The sequence below is a fragment of the Hemitrygon akajei genome, chromosome 6 (assembly GCF_048418815.1).
Source record: "Hemitrygon akajei chromosome 6, sHemAka1.3, whole genome shotgun sequence".
In the NCBI taxonomy this organism is placed as follows: domain Eukaryota; kingdom Metazoa; phylum Chordata; class Chondrichthyes; order Myliobatiformes; family Dasyatidae; genus Hemitrygon; species Hemitrygon akajei.
This window is the reverse complement of record NC_133129.1, coordinates 132,717,190-132,739,003: the sequence shown is the minus strand read 5'-3', so window position 1 is coordinate 132,739,003 and position 21,814 is coordinate 132,717,190. Positions and strand designations below refer to the sequence as shown.

The following is a 21,814-nucleotide window of genomic DNA, read 5'->3' as shown; positions in this document are numbered from 1 at the left end:
TCAAATTACAGGAAGGATATTCATAAGGTTGAAAGGGTACAGAGAAGATTTACAAGGATGTTGCTGGGAATTGAGAAACTGAGTTACAGAGAAAGGTTGAATAGGTTAGGACTTTATTCCCTGGAGCGTAGAAGAATGAGGGGAGGTTTGATAGAGGTATATAAAATTATGATGGGTATAGATAGAGTGAATGCAAGCAGGCTTTTTCCACTGAGGCCAGGGGAGAAAAAAAACTAGAGGACATGGGTTAAGGGTGAAGGGGGAAAAGTTTAAAGGGAACATTAGGGGGGGGCTTCTTCACATAGAGAGTGGTGGGAGTATGGAATGAGCTGCCAGATGAAGTGGTAAATGCGGGCTAACTTTTAACATTTAAGAAAAAACTTGGACAGGTACATGGATGAGAGGTGTATGGAGGGATATGGGCCGGGTGCAGGTCAGTGGGACTAGACAGAAAAATGTTTTGGCACAGCCTGTTTCTGTGCTGTAATGTTGTATGGTTCTATGAAAAGATGAAGGGAACGAGAGTTCAGTGCTTTCAATTGTACATTTTTAAATCATAAAAATGGAAATATCTCAAATTATAAATTATTATTTCATAAACTTTAAGCATAGAAAATAGGAACATCAACGGACCATTTGGCTCTTTGGACCTGTTTCTGCCATTGAACATTTAAATTGTCGGTTTACATATTTATGTCTCCTTCACATATTGATCCCATGAAATATTTCGACTTGCTCCTGAATATATTGAATACCTCCATCGCCACTGTACCAGTACATTTCTTGGGTGAAGAAATGTTTTCTGATCATGGTTCTAAATTTACTCAGTCTGTATCTCATTTCTGTGATCGTTGGTTCTGAATGCAGCTGTCATCAGAAACATCCTCCCTATCTATCTCTGCTCTGTCTTTCTCTAGGTTTCTATGATGTGGAAAAAGAGTATTTGAAGGGAACTGTAAACATTTTGGGTCATTGCATTGTTTGCCAATTTCTATTGTAATTGCTTCATGTTGATATTAACATTTTAAGTTTCTATGCATACTTTTCATAACTATTTGTTACCTTTTTCTACCTCTACATCTCTCTAGCTGTCAGCCTATTGCTAACTTTTGTCCTTTGTATAGACTCAAGCACCGTACTGCAGGAATCTGCAAAAACAAATTGCAGGAGGACTTGGTAAGTCAGGGGTTGGAAGGAGATGTTGATGTTTTGGATTGAAACCCTGCATCAGGACTGAGCAAAGGTCTAGAAATTCACTGGCAGCAAAAATGGTGAGTTAAACTAATGCTTTATTATGAGCCAACACTACTTTTGTGCATAGTCCCCTAGCACAATAGATGAGCTTTGCCTGAATAAATGCACTCACAGGTTTCCCCTCTTCTAAGTACAACTAGTGGCAGAATATGGACAAGCTGCCGATTGTGGGGGGTGGGGAATTTTTGAAGGGAAGAACGATGGAAGTTTGGAACTGGAGTCGGACTCTTAATGATGGTGATTAGAGAAGGTTTAATCAGAGGATATTTGATGTGAGAGTGCTGGTTTCACGGAAATTTGACATTTGGAAATGTGCTTGGATGGTAAGTGAGAGCGGGAGCGAGTACAAGCGAACCAGAAATATTTTTAAAAAATGCAAGGTAAAACACCTCAGTCTCTGCCCAAGGACCTTGTGATGCATTTCTCCTTTGATTAAAATACCTCTTTGTTGAGAATCTGCTTCTGTGAGTGGCCTAAGTTATACCCAGGCTTTGAACATGTATATGAATTTTGCATAGATGATGTCAAAAGGGACTGGTTATCATTGCATGTACCCAGTGGTGTATACACACTTGTGTGTCCTACACAAAGGATCCGGAATAAGTTTTGGAAGTTCATTGAGAAGTACAAAGGATTCCCACTTAGCAAGTTGGTTATTCATAAACACACGGAAATGTGACACTTCATGCAAGAATTTCTATCTCAAACCTGCTCACTGTTTGGTATTTCCTCTTTCTCCATCCTTAAACAGCAACGATATACTTTCCCCTCCATCATTTTTCCTCAAATGTCTTGTGAACTTTATATTAAACTCCCACCTAAATCTTACTAATGACTTTCATGTCAGGTATCCAAGAGGCTATATTTGTGCTTTTTGTTTTTTTTATATAATCTACACATTTAATGATTTTTTACTTCGGCCAACCCACAATTCTAATTCTCTCCATTTACATGCTTTATTTTTTTACAGTAGTTTTGACTAATCCTTTGTTCAACTTGGAATTTATTATTAATCCTACTTTTACCACATGCCCCACAGCTCTCAGTTAATGTCCTTGCGACCACACTGTTCATCATTTTGCTATTTGTCTTGTTCCAGCTTCCCCAAAAATACAACTTAAACTGCAACCTGGAGTAGTCTGCACAGACCTTTGAAAAATATGTAACGCATTAATTTTCAATTATCTGGCAGTGAGTTGATTTGTGAAAATAGCTCGATCTATGAGTTGCTCATCATCATTTACTAGTCCCGATGAAAGGTCTTGGCTCAGAAGGTCATCTGTTTATTTTCTTCTATAGATGCTGCCTGACTTTCTGAGCATTTTGTGTGGGTTGCTTAAGATTTCTAGCAACTGCAGAATTTAAATAATACACAGTTCTGGATTCTACCAGAAGAAAAAAAATTCTCTGACGCTCATCTGTCAAGATCACTCTGTGTCATGTAAATACTTAAAAAAATACCGTCACACAATTCTAAACTCTATTGAATACCATTCTATATTACATGTGTCTGAGGCACATCTTTCCTGCTTTTATTTGTATAATCAGCAAATCTAGCAGCTATACTTTTAATGCTTTCATCTAAACTTGAGGCCCTAGCAACAGACCCTCTGGTACATCCTACCAACCAGAGTAAAACCAACTGATGCCTCCTGTTGTGTTTTAGTTAACCAGTCAAACTTCCACCTGTGCCAGTAGTTACTTCAAACTTTTAATTTCTGTATCAGCTTCTGAAGTGGCATTGTATCTAATGTCTGATACAAACCTAGTTTCACTTTAGCCACAGCAAATTGATAATTCTTCATAGAACTTTAATAACATAGGGGAAAACATATTCCTTTCTCTAAACCATGTTGATTTTGCCTGATTACCCTCCTACATGCCATTAGTTTCTAACATTTTTCCCAATAACAGACAGTAAACAATTGACCAGTGGTTTCCTGCTTTCTGACCCCTTTCCTTTTTATTCTCAGCAATATTTTTATTGTTTTTTTAAATCAAGAAAGCATAGTACAAAGGAGGTTTGTGCTGTACATAACAAATGTACAATTCACATCTATGAAAGGGATGTACCCATAGTACAATCATGCTTTGGTTGCCTCCCTGCCCCGACCCACCCCTCCCAATTCCCATCTCCAAGCCATCATTGCATTAGCAAAAAGGGTTAAACAGAACCTTTATCCCCACAGAGCTGCATTGGTATAGAGAAGGTGTATTTTTCTAACACATAAACTGTTTACACATCTGAGTTTGTAGAATTTCACCAGAGAATGCTGAAAGTTGGAGTTATGTACAGAGGAAAGGAAGAAGGGAAGAACCTTTAGTTTGGCTGGGAATTCTGAAAATATTCAAGAAAGCGTCCCCACACCTTTTGGAACTTTATGTCTGAATTGAGAGTTGAATAATGGATCTTCTCAAAGTATAGACTGGACATGATGTCCCTAAGCCACTGAGCATGGGTGGGTGGGGCAGCTTCCCTCCACCTGAGCAAGACTGTGCACCTGGCCAAAAGAGAGGCAGAAGACAGTGTGCGACGTTTGGTCGGACTTAGGTGCGTGTCCCCCTCTCTGGAGGTGCCGAAAAGAGCTATCAAATGGTTAGGTTCCAAATTGTAATTAAGTATTTGGGATAGAGTTTGGAAAACATCTTTCCAGTATTTTTCCAAGCTAGGGCATGTCCAGTACATGTGAATAAGGGAAGCCTCGCCCCTTTTACATTTGTCAAAGCAGGGATGAACCTCTGGGTAAATGCGAGATAATTTAGTTTTAGGTATATAGGCCCTGTGTACAACCTTGAACTGTAACAGGCAGTGGCAGGCACATAAAGAGGTTGAGTTAACTAACTTGAGAACTGAGTCTGACAGTGAAAAATTTAAATCTTGCTCCCAGGCAGTTTTAATTTTGTCAAGGGGGGCTCACCTCAGAACCGCTAGCTTGTCACAAATAGTCGATATTAGACCTTTGTACAATGGATTCATGCAGAGAAACATATTGACGACGTTTGTGTCGGGTGGCTCAGGAAAGTTTGACAACAGAGTGTTGATAAAATGTCTAATTTGCAAATATCTGAAGAAATAAATGTTGGGTAAGTTAAACTTTGCAGACAATTGTTTAAATGATGCAAAACAGTTGTCTATAAAAAGATCTTTAAAGCACCTGATGCCCTTTCTATACCAGTCTTGAAATGTTGGATCATGTATAGAAGCTTGGAAGAGGTGATTATGTAGAATAGGACTTGAAAGAGAGAAGCCATAGAGACCACTATACTTTTTGAACTGAACCCATACTCTCAGGGTGTGCCTGATTAGCAATTGGTTTAGGTGTAAGAAAAGGGAGTGTGGATCCAAAAAGCGCAGAAATAGAGAAATTCTTAATAGAGTTCAGCTCCATTGCCACCCATATTGGGCAGTCAGATTGGTTGTGGAAATGAAACCAAAAGATGAGATGGCGTATGTTAGCTGCCCAGTAATATAAGCAGAAATTGGGCAGAGCCATGCCCCCAACACTCTTAGATTTTTGAAGATGGACTTTATTCAGTTGGGGACACTTGCCCTTCCATAAGTAGGATGATATGACTGAGTCTAGCGAGTCAAAGAAGACTTTAGGAATGAAAATTGGTATGGATTCAAAAAGGTACAAGAAGTTAGGAAGGATGTTCATTTTGACAACATTAATTCGGCCCATCAGGGACATGGATGGGGTGACCACTGTGCTAGGCTCTGTTTTGTATGATTTAACAAATTAGTGAAATTTTCTCCAAAAAGACGCTTATAATTCTTTGTTATTGTGATGCCAAGGTAAGTAAATTTGTTATTCACTACCTTAAAAGGGAGGTTATGGAACTCTGATGCTTGTGCTTCTCCATTTATTGGAAAAAGTTCGCTCTTGTGTAAATTAAGTTTATATCCTGAAAATAGGCTAAATTTGTTAAGGAGTGAGAACTTGGGGGGTAAGGAGGTGATTGGGTTTGATATAAAAAGTAAAAGATTGTTAGCATAAAAGGAGACTTTGTGCTCAACTCCCACCCTTCAAATCCCCGTCAGATCCGCACAACTGCGGAACACAGTCGCCAGTGTCTCTATGGCTAGATCAAAAAGGAACGGGCTTAAGGGGCACCCTTGGCGGGTTCCACATTTGACATTGAAAGGTTGGGATTGCTGGTCAAAGCAGAGGCAGTGGGACATGAATATGACAGTATAATCCACATGATGAAACTTGGTCCAAAATCAAAGTTTTCTAAAACAGCAAAGAGGTAATTCCATTCCACACGGTCGAACACTTTCTCTGCGTCTAAGGAGAAAACACATTCAGGAATCCCAAATGAAGGTGAGTATATTAAAAGATGGTGTATGTTAAAAAAGGGGAGGTGGTTGACAAAACCGGTTTGGTCTTCAGAAATAATAGAGGGTAGGAAGTTCTCCAATCTACGGGCCAGAACTTTAGCTAAGATTTTGATATCAACATTTAACAGAGAGATTGGCCTGTATGAGGAGCACTCTGTTGGATCTTTGCCTCTCTTCGCTAGAAGAATGATGCATGCCTCATTAAATGATGCTGGCAGTTTACCTTGTTTAAACGAATCAGATAAAACCAAGGTTAAGTTGAGGTGAGAGCAGTGACAAAAATGATATAAAGAATTCTACAGGGAACCCATCGGGTCCTGGAGATTTACCAGTCTGCAGTGACAAGATGGCTGAGGATATTTCCTCTATTGATATTGGCTCATTCAGTCTCATTTTGAGATCAGGCGAGAGAGTAGGGATATTTAAGCTATTTAAAAAGTTTTCCACCAAAATGTTACCATTTGGGGATTCAGAGGTGTTAAGTCGGGAGTAAAAGTTCCTGAATGTGTTGTTGATTTCAGATTGATTCGAGGTGATGCTTCCGTTTTCCATTCAAATTTTTGTGATGTGTTGTTTGGCTTTGAAGCCCCTTAATTGGTTGGCTAAAAATTTACCAGCTTTGTCACCAGCTCTTGCTCTTCAAGATTTTGCGTTCAATTGGGTGAGTGGAAATAAAGTCAAATTTAGTTTGGAGTTCTACTCGTTTTTTGTACAGCTCCAAATTTTTAATTTGAGCATATTATTGGTCTATTTCTTTAATTTGATTGGTCAGGTCAAGTTGTTCTTTATGGTTCTTTCTTTTCATATTCGCAGTGTAGGAAATTATTTGAGCCCTGATGTATGCTTTCAAAGCATCCCAAACAACCAGGCTTGAGGTTTCAGGTGACGTATTGGTATTAAGGAAAAAGATTATCTGGTCTTCCATAAATTTTACAAAATCATTATTTGACAGTAAGGTCGAATTAAAACGCCAGTGCTTATTTATTTGAGGAAGGCCAGGAAGAATTATAGACAGGACAACTGGAACATGGTCTGATATCACCATGATCTGATAAACACAGGAACGGACTGATGGAATTAGCTGATTATCAATTAGAAAGTAGTCAGTTCTAGAAAAAGTGTGATGGACGTGTGAGAAGAAGGAATATTCTCTCTTATTTGGGTGGAGAAAGTGCCATACATCAGAGATGCCATAGTTGGAGAACCAACAGTTGAAGTCTCCGCCTAGTATGAGAGAGTATGAACTCAAATCAGGCAGCACAGAAAAAAAATGTTCAAAGCAGTCCACATCATCTGAGTTAGGAGCATATGTGTTAGCCAACACTACCAGTGTGTTATATGATTTCCCTGAGACAATGACAAAACAGCCATTGGTATCTGATATTGTGGTGTGGAGCTCAAAGGGAATGTTTTGATTTATGAGAATTGAGGACCCCCCCTCCGCCCCCCCCCCGGCTTTAGCCTGAAAAGTTGAGTGGAAGTGCTGCCCTGCCCATCATGACATAAGATGGGAATTATCAGAACTGCAAATGTGTGTTTCTTGTAGAAATGCAATTGCTGTGTTAAACTGTTTGAGATGTGAGAACACCTTCCTTCTTTTAACAGGATGATTCAGCCCCTTGACGTTCCAGCTCACAAAATTTAATGGACTAACCATTCTCCTTTTAAAAAGGATACAGGTTGTTAGGCATAAGCAGTGTCATGTTTTCAGGTATCAGCTCTAAGGCAAAAGTGTAATAAAGAAACAGGACAGAAGTAAATCCTGTATAACAAGGACTTTTAAGGGTTCTTGAAACAAAACCGACATTGTAGTTACCTACCCCCACCCACCAACCCACAAAGACAGCTGCCAACAAGCTCTTAAGAACAATAATCATCCAAGCGTACAACCCTCCTGTCATGTGTAGCGTCTTCAACTCCGTTATTGCTATTTAAAGGAAACAGTATGCATTCAACACTCCTAAACTGACAATGTGCTTAGTGAGAGCTGAAACAATTCCCCGAAGGTTTATTAGACATGTCTCTAAAAATTGAACCACAAAACAGAAATATAAACTGATATTTGGAAAAAAAACACTCTTTACCCAGTGCTCTTTCTGCGAAAGGTTGTAGAGTTCACTGAATTGGAGGTAAAAGGAAATACTCTCTCTCGCGAGCAGACTGAATGAGTATTATTCCACCTATCATGGTAATCAGTACCTAACACGACCAAGTCAGACCAGACCTCACATCCAAGCACTGCAAACGTTACCTGGCAGAGGGTATGGGGAAAAAAATATTTAATGAAGAATCCAGTGTAGTAGGGAGGCTATCGATGTATTTCTGTGCTTCATCTACCGAGCGTAGCCCCTTCTTGTCACCGCTGGAAACTGAAATGCGGAGCCGTGCAGGGTATGGAAGGGAAGGCCTGAATCTTCGGTTGTGTAGCTCCACCATTGCTTCTCTGTACTCGGCTCGCAGGCTCAAAGCTTCGGGAGAGTAGTCCTCCACAACCCAAATCTGCTGGCTGTGGTATTCTAACTTCCCTCTCCGCCAGGCCTCCCTAACCAGGAGATCTTTAATCTGGTAGCAGTGAAGTTGAAGAATAACCGGGCGTGGTCTCTGTCCTGGGGCTGGTTTAGCTGCTAGTGAACGGTGGGCTCTGTCAATCTCCGGCGGGGATGGGAGCATCTCCTTCCCAAAGATCTCACAAAGCAGACTGGAAAAAAATTCAGTAGGACGCCTGCCTTCAATAGATTCTGGCAGGCCCAGGATGCGTAGGCTCTGCCGTCTGCTCCAGCCCTCCGAGTTAGTAACTTTAGCCATTAGTTTGGTATTGTTTCCCTGTAAGCTGGAGCAGGTGTTTTCCAGCTCACTGACACACTGGCTCAGGGCATACATAGCGAGCTCGAGAGAGGGTAAGCGATGGCAATGATCCTCCACTTTGCATTGGATTTGATCAAGTTTTGTTTCTAGCAGGCTGAAAGATTTAAATTCGGCCACTGACGCCATGTGGTGTTAGTCCAGTAGTGTGGAGATAGCCTCTTCTGTCAGGCCAGCCGCCGAATCGTCTTTTTTCCCAGATTTAATACTCTTTGAGGTCACTGTGGAGCGAGTAAAATCGCAGGTAGGGGGAAGGGCAAAAACGTCCAACAGTTTGAATGAGAAAAGGGGAAAGGTGTGTGAAAATAGGATGGAGCGCACGTTCTCTGTGACTGCTCCATTTGGCTGCCAATTGGAAGTCCCCCCTTTCCTTTTTTAAATAAGGGAAATTGCTATTTATAATCCAATCTTCCCCAGATCTAAGTCAACTTATACCCCAGCATCAACTATTTCACTAATCAGTTCTTTTAAGGCCCTATAATGAAATCTAAAAGGATACCAGAAACTTGTCAGTCTGCAACTCAAAAATTTGCTCAGTACTATTTCCCTTGTTTTGGTATTTTTGCAAGTATTTAGTTGCCTTCATATTCCAGATTTATAGCTATTTTGAAGATGTCACTTCTATTGAAAAGACTAAAGCAAACTGCATATTTAATTCATAGAAACCCTACAGCACAATACAGGCCCTTCGGCCCACAAAGTTATGCCGAACATGTCCCTACCTTAGAAATTACTAGGCTTACCTATAGCCCTCTATTTTACTAAGCTCCACGTACCTATCTAAAAGCCTCTTAAAAGACCCTATCGTATCCGCCTCCACCACTGTTGCCAGCAGCCCATTCCACGCACTCATCACTCTCTGAGTAAAAAAACTTAACCCTGACATCTCCTCTGTACCTACTCCCCAGCACCTTAAACCTGTGTCCTCTTGTGGTAACCATTTCAGCTCTGGGAAAAAGCCTCTGATTATCCACACGATCAATGCCTCTCATCATCTTGTACATCTCTATCAGGTCACCTCATCCTTCTTCGCTCCAAGGAGAAAAGACCGAGTTCACTCAACCTATTCTCATAAGGCATGCTCCCCAATTCAGGCAACATTCTCGTAAATCTCCTCTGCACCCTTTCTATGGCTTCCACATCCTTTCTGTAGTGAGGCGACCAGAACTGAGCATAGTACTCCAAGTGGGGTCTGCCAAGGGTCCTATATAAATGCAACATTACCTCTTGGCTCCTAAATTCAATTCCACGATTGATGAAGGCCAATACACCGTATGCCTTCTTAAACACAGAGTCAACCTGCACAGCTGCTTTGAGCATCCTATGGACTCGGACCCCAAGATCCCTCTGATCCTCCACACTGCCAAGAGTCTTACCATTAACACTATATTCTGCCATCATACTTGACCTACCAAAATGAACCACTTCACATTTATCTGGGTTGAACTCCATCTGCCACTTCTCAGCCCAGTTTTGCATCCTATCAATGTCCCGCTGTAACCTCTGACAGCCCTCCACACTATCCACAACACCTCCAACCTTTGTGTCATCAACAAACTTACTAATCCATCCCTCCACATCCTCATCCAGTCATTTATAAAAATCACAAAGAGTAAGGGCCCCAGAACAGATCACTGAGGAACACCACTGGTGACTGACCTCCATGCAGAATATGACCCGTCTATAACCACCCTTTGCCTTCTGTGGGCAAGCCATTTCTGGATCCACAAAGCAATGTCCCCTTGGATGCCATGTCTCCTTACTTTCTCAATCAGCCTTGCATTGGGTACCTTATCAAACACTCTGCTGAAATCCATATACACTACATCTATTGCTCTACCTTCATCAATGTGTTTAGTCACATCCTCAAAAAATTCTATCAGGCTTGTAAGGCACAACCTGCCCTTGACAAAGCCATGCTGACTACTCCTAATCATATTATACCTCTCCAAAGGTTCATAAATCCTGCCTCTCAGGATCTTCTCCATCAGCTTACCAACCACTGAGGTAGGACTCACTGGTCTATAATTTCCTGGGCTATCTCTACTCCCTTTCTCCGGAATCTCTCCTGTTCCCATTGATGATGTAAAGATCACTGCCATATCTACATTTCTTCAACTCCTTCTCTATACAACTAATGCTTACTTTTTCTTTTTAAAAAAATTCAACAGAAACTCTTACCTGTTTCTGTGTCAAGCCAGTTTTATCTAATTCTCTAACTTCCACTTATTAATAATTTTGTCACTGTGCTGTTATTTATATTTCTGCTGTGTACTTGCCCAATCATACTGCTAAATGTAATTTGCATATTCAGTTCAGCTAGCTATCTTTATAGCTAGCATGCAGTCATAATTACCTTTATTTAACTTCAAGATTCTAGTTTTGAATTTCTCCTGGTTTGTTATCCAAAGGTTTGGCTGTGGCCCTTTGTACCTTTTGCTTCATGATATTCAGTATACACTTGAAAGAATTTTGAACCAAGACAGTAGATTGAGAATCCAGGGGTGGGAACTTAATTAGAGATGTCCACACTTTCTGAAACAGCACACTGCTCTGTAAATTACATTTTTAGAAATGACACAATCAAACCTCCTTGAAGTACGTTCATCCAGGGCTGGCGAGCGAAGTGGATGCTGAGTCACCGGTCTGGATAGAAGTGAGACATTTCTTCCTGCACTGTAATAAATGACGCCTGCTGCTTTACCTGTGAATCTCTTGCTGTGTTCGCTGTATGGATTGAATCGCTGTATGAATGTTTGTTAGCTCGTTCATTCCTTCTCTGCACCTGGGACACAGCAACCCTGCAAGAAATTACATTACAGATCAACTTCAAGCTGAAAGTAAAGAGTTTCATTTTAGCCATTAGTCTCAGCACCTTGTTGGTTCGTCCCCTTTCTCCAGTTTCTAGTCATAATCATGATTTTACAAGATTGGCTGTTTGGGAGGCCCCCACTTTCATGCCAAAGTGTCGATTTGTTTACTTTGCACAAAAAATACCAATGGGTTGCTCAACATCAGAGAGCAATGCTCCCATCCATACCTGCTATTCCCATACTACCTATGAAGACTTACTGAGAGGATATATAGCATAGAGAATGGGATTCCTAAAAGGACTTGCAGCTTTAATGACATTGTAACACAGTACAATTAGCTAAGTGGGTTGAACCCTCACTGAACATAGTTCTGCTAAATTGTGTGTGATTGATTGTGTTTGTGGCTGCTGGGAGCCCTCCAGTTTCTTGGCTAATGTGTCAATTATTTATCTGACCACCCAGTGTTAAAGGGTTATGCATGGTCTTATTTCCATTCCAGTGCCATTGCTAAAAGGACTGCTGTCTGTCATGGATGAGATGATCGTTTGCATTTCTCTCTGACGTTGAGCAACCCATTGGTATTTTTTGTGCAGTTTTAAAAAAAAAGTAAGTAATCTTATCTACTTGCATTTGGTCCATTCTGATCCAGTACCTATTGGTTATACGTTGTAAACAAAGGTCAGTCTCTGACACTTACGTTCTATATAACAAAGAAACATATCACTTATTTTAAATCAAAAAACCAACTTGTATTTGTTTGATATCCCTGGAATGTAAGACGACCCAGCTCTACCTAGGGCTAATGAGAAAACGACACAATATGAAGTCTACGTATTCTAAACAGTTCCAGACTGGAATTAGGAAATATAGTATAACCTTTGCTAGGTTAAATATACCATATAAACTTTGTGTATTTTTTTGTTTAGATTCTAAGTTCAAAGTAAATTTATTATTAAAGTACATATATGTCACCATATACAATCCTGAGGTTTATTTTCTTGACGACTTTTACAGCAAATACAAGAAACTCAACAGAATCAATGAAAGACTGCACCCAACAGGATGAACAAACAACCAGCGTGCAAGAGACAACAGACTGTGCACATATAAAAAGAAAAAAAAAGCAACAAATATCAAGAACATGCTTGAAAGTGAGTCCGTAGGCTGTGGGAACAGTTCAGCGATGAGGCGAGTGAAGTTATCCCCTCTGGTTCAAGAGCCTGATGGCAGCAGTGGGAAGAGTGCATGGCCTTGTTGGTTGTGTTCCTTGATGATGGACACTGCTTTGCTGAGACAGTGCTCTATGTAGGTGTACTCAGTGATGGTAAGGGCATTGGCGTTTCCATACCAGGCAGTGATGCAACCAGTCAATATGCTCTCCACCACACATCTATAGAAGTTTGTCAAAGTTTTATATAATACGCCAGATCTTCACAAACTTCTAAGAAAGTTGAGATGCTGCCATGCCTTCTTTGTGATAGCATTATGTACTGGACCAAGGACCGATCTGAAGGATCTGAGGACTGGCTCATGGACCTTCAGTTTCTTCCTTATGAAGTCAATAGATATCTCCTTGGTCTTGCTAATACTGAGTGAGAGGTTGTTGTGGTGCCACTCAGTCAGATTTTCTATTTCCCTCCTAAATATTGATTCATCACCATGTTTGATTTGGCCAACCACAGTGGTGTGTTATGAATGTACCACAGCTCTGAGGAACCGAAGGGTGTGGGGGTAGCCCCCTCCTTTGTGAGAATCGCAAGATCACTATTGAATCAATTCAGGAGACACAGGAAAGGAGAGAGAGACATGCAGAATCCACAAAAGGGTTGGAATGTGTCCTGGCCTCCGAAAGGCAGACCCATTGATACCGGCTATTGTCTCTTGGAGACGGACTTGTGGATTGCATCCTGGACGATGCAATCAAAGCCCCAGGCAATGAACCAAGGAGGAGGTTGGTGGAGGGATTGCATCATCCCAACCTGATTGACACCTGAGACCCTGTGAGTCAGGATAAAAAGAGGGTCTGTGGGAACAGCCCCTCAGATGCACCAGAAGAAACGCTAGCGATCCCGTGATAGCGAAAGCCGGTGGAAGGCCACGTGCATCCGCTTCCATTTGCCCGGAATCGGTGACCTTTGCCACAGAAAAACGGTTTTTAGCTAACAACGGGGAACTCAACTCTCAACGGCTCTCGAAGGATTGACATCATAAACAGAATGGGCAAGTTTTAACCCGTCTCTCTCTCTCTCCAACAATTGCCACACAGGGTCCCCAACGGCGGCAGCCTGTATGAACTGAACAACTATATATTTCCATCGGACAATTCATTATCCCCTAGACAATGATACAGCTTATTTCTTATTATTATTATTATACCCGCGCTTTTAGATTTAGTATTGACGACGTATATTATCTGTGTGTTTGCATTGATATTATTTTTGTGTATTTCTATCAATAAATACTGTTAAAAATAGTACCATCAGACTTCAACGGGCCTCTCTATCTTTGCTGGTAAGTGACCCAGTTACGGGGTACGTAACAGGTGTCATCAGCAAACTTAAATTTGGCATCAGAGCTGTGCTTGCCATCACGGTCATAAGTATAAAGCAAGTAGAGCAGAGGGCTAAGAACACAGCCTTATGGTGCACCCGTGCTGATGCTGATTGTGGATGAGGTGTTGCCAAACTGAACTGACGGGTCCGCAAATGAGGAAATTGAGGATCCAGTTGTACAAGGAGGTATGAGGCCCAAGTCTTGTAGCATATTGATTAGTTTTGATGTGATGATAGTATTGAATGCTGGGCTGTAGTCAGTGAAGAGCATCCTGATGTATGTATCTTTGCTGCCCAGATGTTTCAGGATTGAATGAAGAGCCAAAGAAATGGCATCCACTAATGAAAGGCTAATTGGAGCAGATCCAGTTTGCTTCTGCTGCAGGGGTTGATATGTATCATCACCATCTTCTGAAAGTACCTCATCACAGTTGATGCAAGTGCTACTGGACAACAGTCGTTGAGGTAGGTTACCACTTTCTTATTGGGCACCGGTATAATCGAAGCCTGCTTAAGCAGGTGGGTACATCACACTGAATTTGTGAAGGTGCCTCCATTTCTCGATGGTCATAGCAAGCATAAAAGGCATTGTGCTCATCTGCGAGTGAAGCCTTGTTGCTTAGTTTCACTTTATAGGAGCTGACAGCATTCAAGCCCTGCCACAGCTGTCGAACATCCTTCAGTGACTCAAATTTGGTCTGGAATTGGCACTTCGCATGTAAGATGGCTCTTCGGAGACGGTACCCGGACAGCTTGTATTTAACTTGGTCACCAGACCTGAATGCCACAGACCTGGCCCTCAGCAGATTGTGGATCTCATTGTTCATCCAGGGCTTCTGGTTAGGGAAGATGCTGAATGACTTTGTGGGGACACGCTCATCTATGAGTTTTTATAAAGACTGTGACAACTGTGGTGTACTCCTTCAGATCCCCTGATTGAACACTGCTCAGTCTACCAACTCGAAGCAATCCCGTAGCTGCCCCCTGGCCTCCTGCAACCGCTTTTTTCTTGTCCTTATCTCTGGAGCCTTGCTCTTTAGCCTCTGTCTGTCAGCAGGTAGGAGGAGGAAGCCAAGCAATCTGACTTCCCAAATGCAGTCTAGGCATGGAATCGTGGTGGTTAAGCATGCTGCAGGTGATATTTTGATGATAATTGGGCAAAGATTTCTTCAAACAAGCCTGCCTGAGGTCCTCAACAATGATTTGAAAGTTGTTTGAGGTAGGGTTTTTTTTCTTGTTTGCTGATGGTGAAGCAGCAGGGTTTTAGAATTTGGATCACTGGGATCACTTTTGAGGAAGATATGACCTGAACCTGAGGAGGACCGATAATCTTTGCAGGCAAGTTTGTTGGAGCTGTTGGGGAGGGTTTAAAGGGTTTAAACTAATTTGGCAGTGGGATGGGAATCAGATTGATAGGGCAGAGGACGGGGCAGTTGGTATACAAGCAGATGCAGTGTGTAGTGAGATTGTGAGGAAAGACAGGCAGATGATAGGGCAAAATTGCAAACAGTAGAATGCCTTGAAGTGTAACATGGGGGCAAAATCGAAAAGGGTGATAAATACAGGACTGAAGGTGTTGTATTTGAATGCAAACAGTATACATTGTAAGGTAGATGATTTTGTAGTGCAATTAGAGATTCGCAAGTATGATGTTGGCATCACTGAGTCATAGTTGAAAGAAGATCAGGGTTGGGAGCTTAACATCCAAGAATACACATGGTATTTAAAGGACAGGCTGGTAGAAGGTGTGGGGTGCTCTGTTGGTAAAAAAAATATATGAAATGAAATCCTTTAAAAGAGGTGACATAGGATTAACGGATGAAGAATTCTTGTGGGTAGAGTTAAGAAATTGCAAGAGTAAAAAGACCCTTATAGAAGTTACATTTTGGCTACTGTCCAGAGGCCTGTATATAAGATATAAATTACATTGGGAGATACAAAAAGCATGTAATAGAGGCAATGTTACAATAGCAATAGGGGATTTCAATATGCAAGTAGATTGGGAAAAAAGGATCCCAAGAGAGTGAATTTGTATAAATGCCCAGGGGATGATCTTTTTAGAGCAGCTTAAGATTGAGCCCACTTGGGGAAAGGCAATTCTGGATTGGGTGTTGTGTAATGAACCAGATTTGATTAGGGAACTTAAGATAAAGGAACTCTTAGGAGGCAATGATCATGATATGAGAGTTTGAGATGGAGAAGATATATCAGTATTATAGTGGAGTAAAGGGAATTGTGGAGGCATGTGTTAGGAGCTGGCCAAGTATGATTGGAAGGGGACACTAACAGGGACGATGGCAGAACAGCAATGGCTGGAGTTTCTGGAAACAATTCAGAGGGTCCAGATAGATACATCCCATAGAAGAAGTATTCTAAAGGGAGGATAAAGTAACTGTGGCTGACAAGGGAAGTGAGGAGATAGATAACTGGGAAGCTTTTAAAAACCACAGAAAGCCACAGGGAAAGAAAAGATAAAATAAGCTAGACAATAATATCAAAGAGGATACCAAAAGTTTTTTCAGATATATAAAGTGCAAAAGAGAGGCAAGAGTGGATATTGGACGGCAGGAAAATGATGCTAGAGAGGTAGTAATGGGGGGACAAAGAAACAGTGGACTAACTTTATTAAGTATTTTGCATCAATCTTCAGTGTGGGAGCCACCAGCTGTATGCCAGAAATTCGAGAATGTTAAGGGACAGAAGTGAGTGAAGTAGTTATTACTAAGGAGAAAATGCTTGGGAAGCTGAAAGGTCTGAAGGTAGATAAGTCACCTGGATCAGATGAACTACACCCCAGGGTTCTTAAAGATGTTCCTGAAGAGATTGTGGAGGTACTAGTAATGATTTTTAAAGAATCAGTAAAATCTAGAATGGTTCTAGAGGACTGGAGGAAGAGGTTGGAATCTATTATTAAGGATGTAGTTTCAGGAAACTTGGAGGCACACGATAAAATAGGCCAAAGTCATCATAGTTTCCTGAAAGGGAAATCCTGCCAGACAAACCTGTTGGAAATAAAGGAGCGTCAGTGGATGTTGTTTACTTGAATTTTCAGAAGCCCTTCAACAAGGTGCCACACATGAGGCTGCTTAACAAGATAAAAGCCCATGATTTCAACTTCCCTCATATTGACTGGCACCTCCTGAGTGCAAGGGGATAGATGGGGCTGAATTTGTCAGGTGTGTTCAAGAAGGATTCCTGACACAGTATGTGGACCGGCTGATGAGAGAAGAGGCTATACTGGATCTAGTTCTGGGTAATGAACCTGGTCAGATGACAGACCTCTTGGTGGGGGAGCATTTTGGTGAGAGTGACCACAACTCCCTTAGCTTCAGTATTGCTGTGGAAAGGGATAAAATCAGATGAAATGGTAAAGTGCTTAACTGGGGACGGGCTAACTTTGAAGGGATGAGGCAGGAACTAGTGAGAATAAATTGGAAACAGATGTTCAAAGGCGAAGCACAGAAGTAATGTGGGAGAAGTTTAGGGACCACTTGAGCTGGGTTCAGGATAGGTTTGTCCCACTGAGGCAAGGAAAAAATAGTAGGAAAAGGGAACCATGGCTGACGAAACATGTGAGGCAACTCGTCAAGAGGAAAAAGGAAGCATATGTAAGATATAAGAAGCAGGAAGTAGGAGGGGCTTAAGAGAAATATAGGGTAGCCAGGAAGGAGCTAAAGAAAGGACTTAGGAGAGCTCGAAGCGGGCATGAGAAGGCCTTGGCATGTAGGATTAAGGAGAACTCCAAGGCGTTCTATGTGTATGTGAAGAATAGGAGGATGACGAGAATGACGGTGGGACTGCTGAAGGATAAAGAGGGCAACGTGTGCCTGGAGGCGGAGGAGGTTGGGGAGGTCCTAAATGAATACTTTGCTTCAGTATTCACAAGTGAAAAGGATCTTGATCAGGATGAGGTCGAAGTAGAGCAGGCCTGTGTGCTGGATGGTGTGGAGATTCCGGGAAAAAGTAGTGCTGGATCTTCTTAAAAACATCAAGATTGATAAATCCCCAGGGCCGGATATGATACACCCCAGGTTGTTGTGGGAATTGAGAGAAGAGATCGCTGGAGCATTAGCTATGATCTTTGAATCCTCTTTGGCTATAGGGGAAGTGCTGGAGGACTGGAGAATGGCAAATATAGTTCCCTTGTTTAAAAAAGGTAATAGGGAGAAAACTGGGAACTATAGACTGGTGAGTCTTACGTTGGTGGTCTGCAAACTATTGGAAAGGATTCTTAAGGATAGGATCTACGAGCATTTGGAGAAGTACAGTCTACTCATGGATAGTCGACATAGCTTTGTGAAGGGAAGATCGTGCCTCATGAGCCTGATTGAGTTTTTTGAAGAGGTAGCAAAAGAAATTGATGAGGGTAGGGCAGTGGATGTGGTCTACATGGACTTTAGCAAGGCATTTGACAGGGTTCCTCACGAAACACTCATCCAGAAAGTCATGAGGCATGGGATGTGGAACCTTGGCTGTTTGGATAAAAAATTGGCATAATGGAAGAGAGCAACGGGTAGTTGTGGAAGGAAAGTATTCTGTCTGGAGGTCGGTGACTAGTGGAGTGTTGTAGGGATCTGTCCTGGGAACCCTGCTACTTGTGATTTTTATAAATGACCTGGATGTAGAGGCGGAAGGATGGGTAAGTAAATTTGCTGATGACACGAAGATTGGAGGAGTTGTGGATGGAGCTGCAGGTTGTCGAAGGTTACAAGAGGATATAGACAAGCTGCAGAGTTGGGCAGAAAAATGGCAGATGGAGTTCAATTCAAATAAGTGTGAGGTGATGCATTTTGGAAGGACAAACCAGAAGACTAAGTACAGGTTTAATGGTCAGTTACTTAAGAGAGTGGATGAACAAAGGGACCTTGGGGTTCAAATCCATACATCCCTCAAGGTCGCTGCGCTGGTTGATAGGATAGTTAAGAAGGCCTATGGGATGCTAGGCTTTATTAACGGGGGACTGAGTTCAAGAGTAGAGAGGTCATGTTGCAACTCTACAAATCTCTGGTGAGACCACATTTAGAGTATTGTGTTCAATTCTGGTCACCTTATTATAGGAAGGATGTGGAAGCTATGGAGAGGGTGCAGAGGATATTTACCAGGATGTTGCCTGGTTTGGAGGACAAGTGATATGAAGCAAGGTTAGCAGAGCTGGGACTTTTCTCTTTGGAGCATAGAAGAATGAGAGGGGACTTGATAGAGGTCTACGAGATTATGAGAGGCATAGATAGGGTGGATAGTCAGTACCTGTTTCCCAGGGCACCAATAGCAAACACCAGAGGGCATATGTACAAAATTAAGGGAGGGGAGTTTAGGGGAGACATCGGGGTAAGTTTTTATTACACAGAGGGTTGTGAGTGCCTGGAATGACTTGCCAGGGATGGTGGTGGAGGCTAAAACATTAGGGGTATTTAAGAGCCTCTTGGAGAGGCACATGGATGAAAGAAAAATAGAGGGTTATGGGGTGGTGTAGGTTTAGTACTTTTTTAAGGATTATAAGGGTCGGCACAACATGGAGGGCTGAAGGGCCTGTACTGTGCTGTAATGTTCTATGGTTCTACGATATTACTAGAAAAATACTTGCATGGATAGAAGATTGGCTGACTGACAGGAGAGAAATAGTGGAAATAAACAGGGCCTTTTCTTGTTGGCTGTTGGTGACTAGTGGTGTTCTGCAGGGCTCAGTGTTGGGGTCACTTCTTTTCATGTTATATGTCAATGATTTGAATGATGAAATTGATGGCTTTGTAGCAGAGTATGTGGATGATATGAGGATTGGTGGAGGGGCAGGTAGTGTTAAGGAAGTGGGGAGTCTGCAGTAGTACTAGATGGAATATAGTGTATGAAGTGTGTAGTCATGCACTTTGGTAGAAGGAATGTTCTAGTCCATTTTCTAAACAGGTAAGATCGGAGGAGCAGAGGGACTTGGGAGTCCTCGTGCAGGATTCCCTAAAGGTTACCTTACAGGTTGGGTCAGTGGTAAGGAAGGCAAGTGCAATTTTGCATTCATTTCCGAGGACTAGAGTAAAAGAGCAATGGTGTAATGCTGAGGCTTTATAAAGCACCTGGAGATTTGTGAGCAGTTTTGGGCCCTTGATCTAAGGAAAGATGTGCTGGAATTGGAAAGCTTCCAGAGGAGGTTCATGAGAATGATTCCAGGAATGGAAGACTGAAGATATGAGGAATGTTTGATGGCTCTGGGCTCACTGGAGTTCAGAAGAATGAGGGGGGAGTCTCATTGATACCTACCAATATTGAAAGACTAAGATAGAGTGAATATAGACAGGATGTTCGCTATAGTGGGGAAGTCTAGGACCAGAGGGCACAGCCTCAGAATAGGACATCCATTTACAACAAAGATGAGGAATTTGTTAAGTCAGAGGGTGGTGAATCTGTGGACTTCATTGCCATAGATAGCAGTGGAGGCCAATTTATTAGGTTTAAAGTGGAGGTTGACAGGTTCTTGATTTGTTGGGGCATCAAAGGTTACATGGAGAAGTCAGGAGAATGGTATTAAGAGAGATAATAGATCAGCCATGATTGAATGGCAGAGCAGATTTGATGGGCTGAATAGTCTAATTCTGTTCTTATGTCTTATGGTATGTAGATTTTACATGAGCCACTGTATACAGTAAAGGTAAGGAATCCTAGCTAACATTAACTTTCCCAGAGATAGGTAAAAATCCTAATTCTTTTTGAGATCAAGCTACATACAATATGTGAAGGTTTGGGCATTGACTAGGCAGCTCTGTCATGAAGGGTATACTGTGCTTCAGTTTGCTTTAATGATTTGGGAAGACCATACCTTCCAGTCGGATACTCATCTTCCTCAGCTGGTCCCAAGTGGAATGCATCAGAAGGATGTAAAAGATAAATTTGTTCAGTTATTGCTTCCTTTAGGTCAACATAAGTGACCTTCTAAAAGGTTGGAGCCCAGAAAGATGCTACCATGTGATCAGTTCGCTTTGAGTATTTGGGAAAACAACACCTACTGTCATCAGACGAGTCATCTTGCACTGGTTCTGGTGTTGAACAACTGCTCTCTGTGTTCTGCGATCTGTTGGGTATTGGAAGATCACTGTTTTTGCACCCAACACATTCCTGAACTTGGACCTACCAACAAAAAGAACTTATCAGCAATTCATGTACCTATTGTTAAATATGCTAAAAAGGTAGTGTAACTCATATCTGATCTGTATTTTTCATTAATAGTTATTGATCAACTTTTAAATATACTTTTTGAGGAAGGATTAAAGAATGTGTAAATACTATAGAAAGAGAATTTTATATTTTCTCTTACATCATGGATAAGAAATCCAAAAAGGAAGTCAGTTGATGGGATCTGATCAACTTTAAGCTCGGTTTAAGTACCTACACAAATACCTTTTAAACATTGTAATTGTATGTCACGTTTACCATTCTTCTGGCAGCTCACTGCAGATAATCACCGTCTATTGGAATAACTTAGTTCTCAGATCCTCTTTAAATTTACCCCTTCTCACCTAAAACCCCTGCTTTCTAGTTCCAGATTCTCCTGTCAATGGAAAATTACTCTAGCATTCAATCCTGCCATCATGATTTCATAAACCTTTAATATGAACCCTCAGCCTCCTAACTTCCACTGAGAATAAAGCCAGCTTAACCAACCTCTCCTTAATATTACGGCCCTCTGTTCCTAGAAACATCCTGGTGAATCTTTTTTGCACTCCTCTATGGCTACCAAATTGAACCTATAGTGCGGTGACCAGAACCATCTGCAATACTCCAGATATTTTTAATAATGACCTGTTGCCCTGTTTGACTTCTGGTGCCATTGCTATTCAGTGACTTTGCTGTCAGTGATTTGTGTCGGACTCTTGTCTGCACAATTCCATCTTTCTCAAATTGGATGATGTCATTTTCTGCGTCCCAGGGACAGGTACTACAAGGAAGAAAAGAAAGAATCAGGTTTATTATCACTGACTTGCATGATGTGAAATTGGTTGTTCTGC

At 41.6% G+C, this 21,814-nt stretch overlaps 1 protein-coding gene and 1 long non-coding RNA gene across 2 annotated transcripts in view; one reads left to right on the top strand and one right to left on the bottom strand.

Annotated features, from left to right (window-relative positions):
* LOC140729480 (uncharacterized) overlaps window positions 1–13,742 on the top strand; it is a 73,824-nt gene extending 60,082 nt beyond the window's left edge. Inside the window, exons 3-6 of the long non-coding RNA XR_012099336.1 lie at window positions 1,125–1,271; window positions 11,031–11,114; window positions 11,771–11,877; window positions 12,286–13,742. This is a non-coding gene — a long non-coding RNA (uncharacterized lncRNA). The remainder of the gene's footprint in view (window positions 1–1,124; window positions 1,272–11,030; window positions 11,115–11,770; window positions 11,878–12,285) is intronic.
* Window positions 1–21,814, bottom strand: part of LOC140729479 (oxysterol-binding protein-related protein 5-like) — a 131,370-nt gene that overhangs the window by 3,322 nt on the left and 106,234 nt on the right. The window contains exons 19-21 of the mRNA XM_073049260.1: window positions 21,609–21,744; window positions 20,816–20,936; window positions 11,163–11,259 (exon numbers count right to left, since the gene is read on the bottom strand). Of these exons, the coding sequence (XP_072905361.1) occupies window positions 11,163–11,259; window positions 20,816–20,936; window positions 21,609–21,744 (354 nt within the window). The remainder of the gene's footprint in view (window positions 1–11,162; window positions 11,260–20,815; window positions 20,937–21,608; window positions 21,745–21,814) is intronic.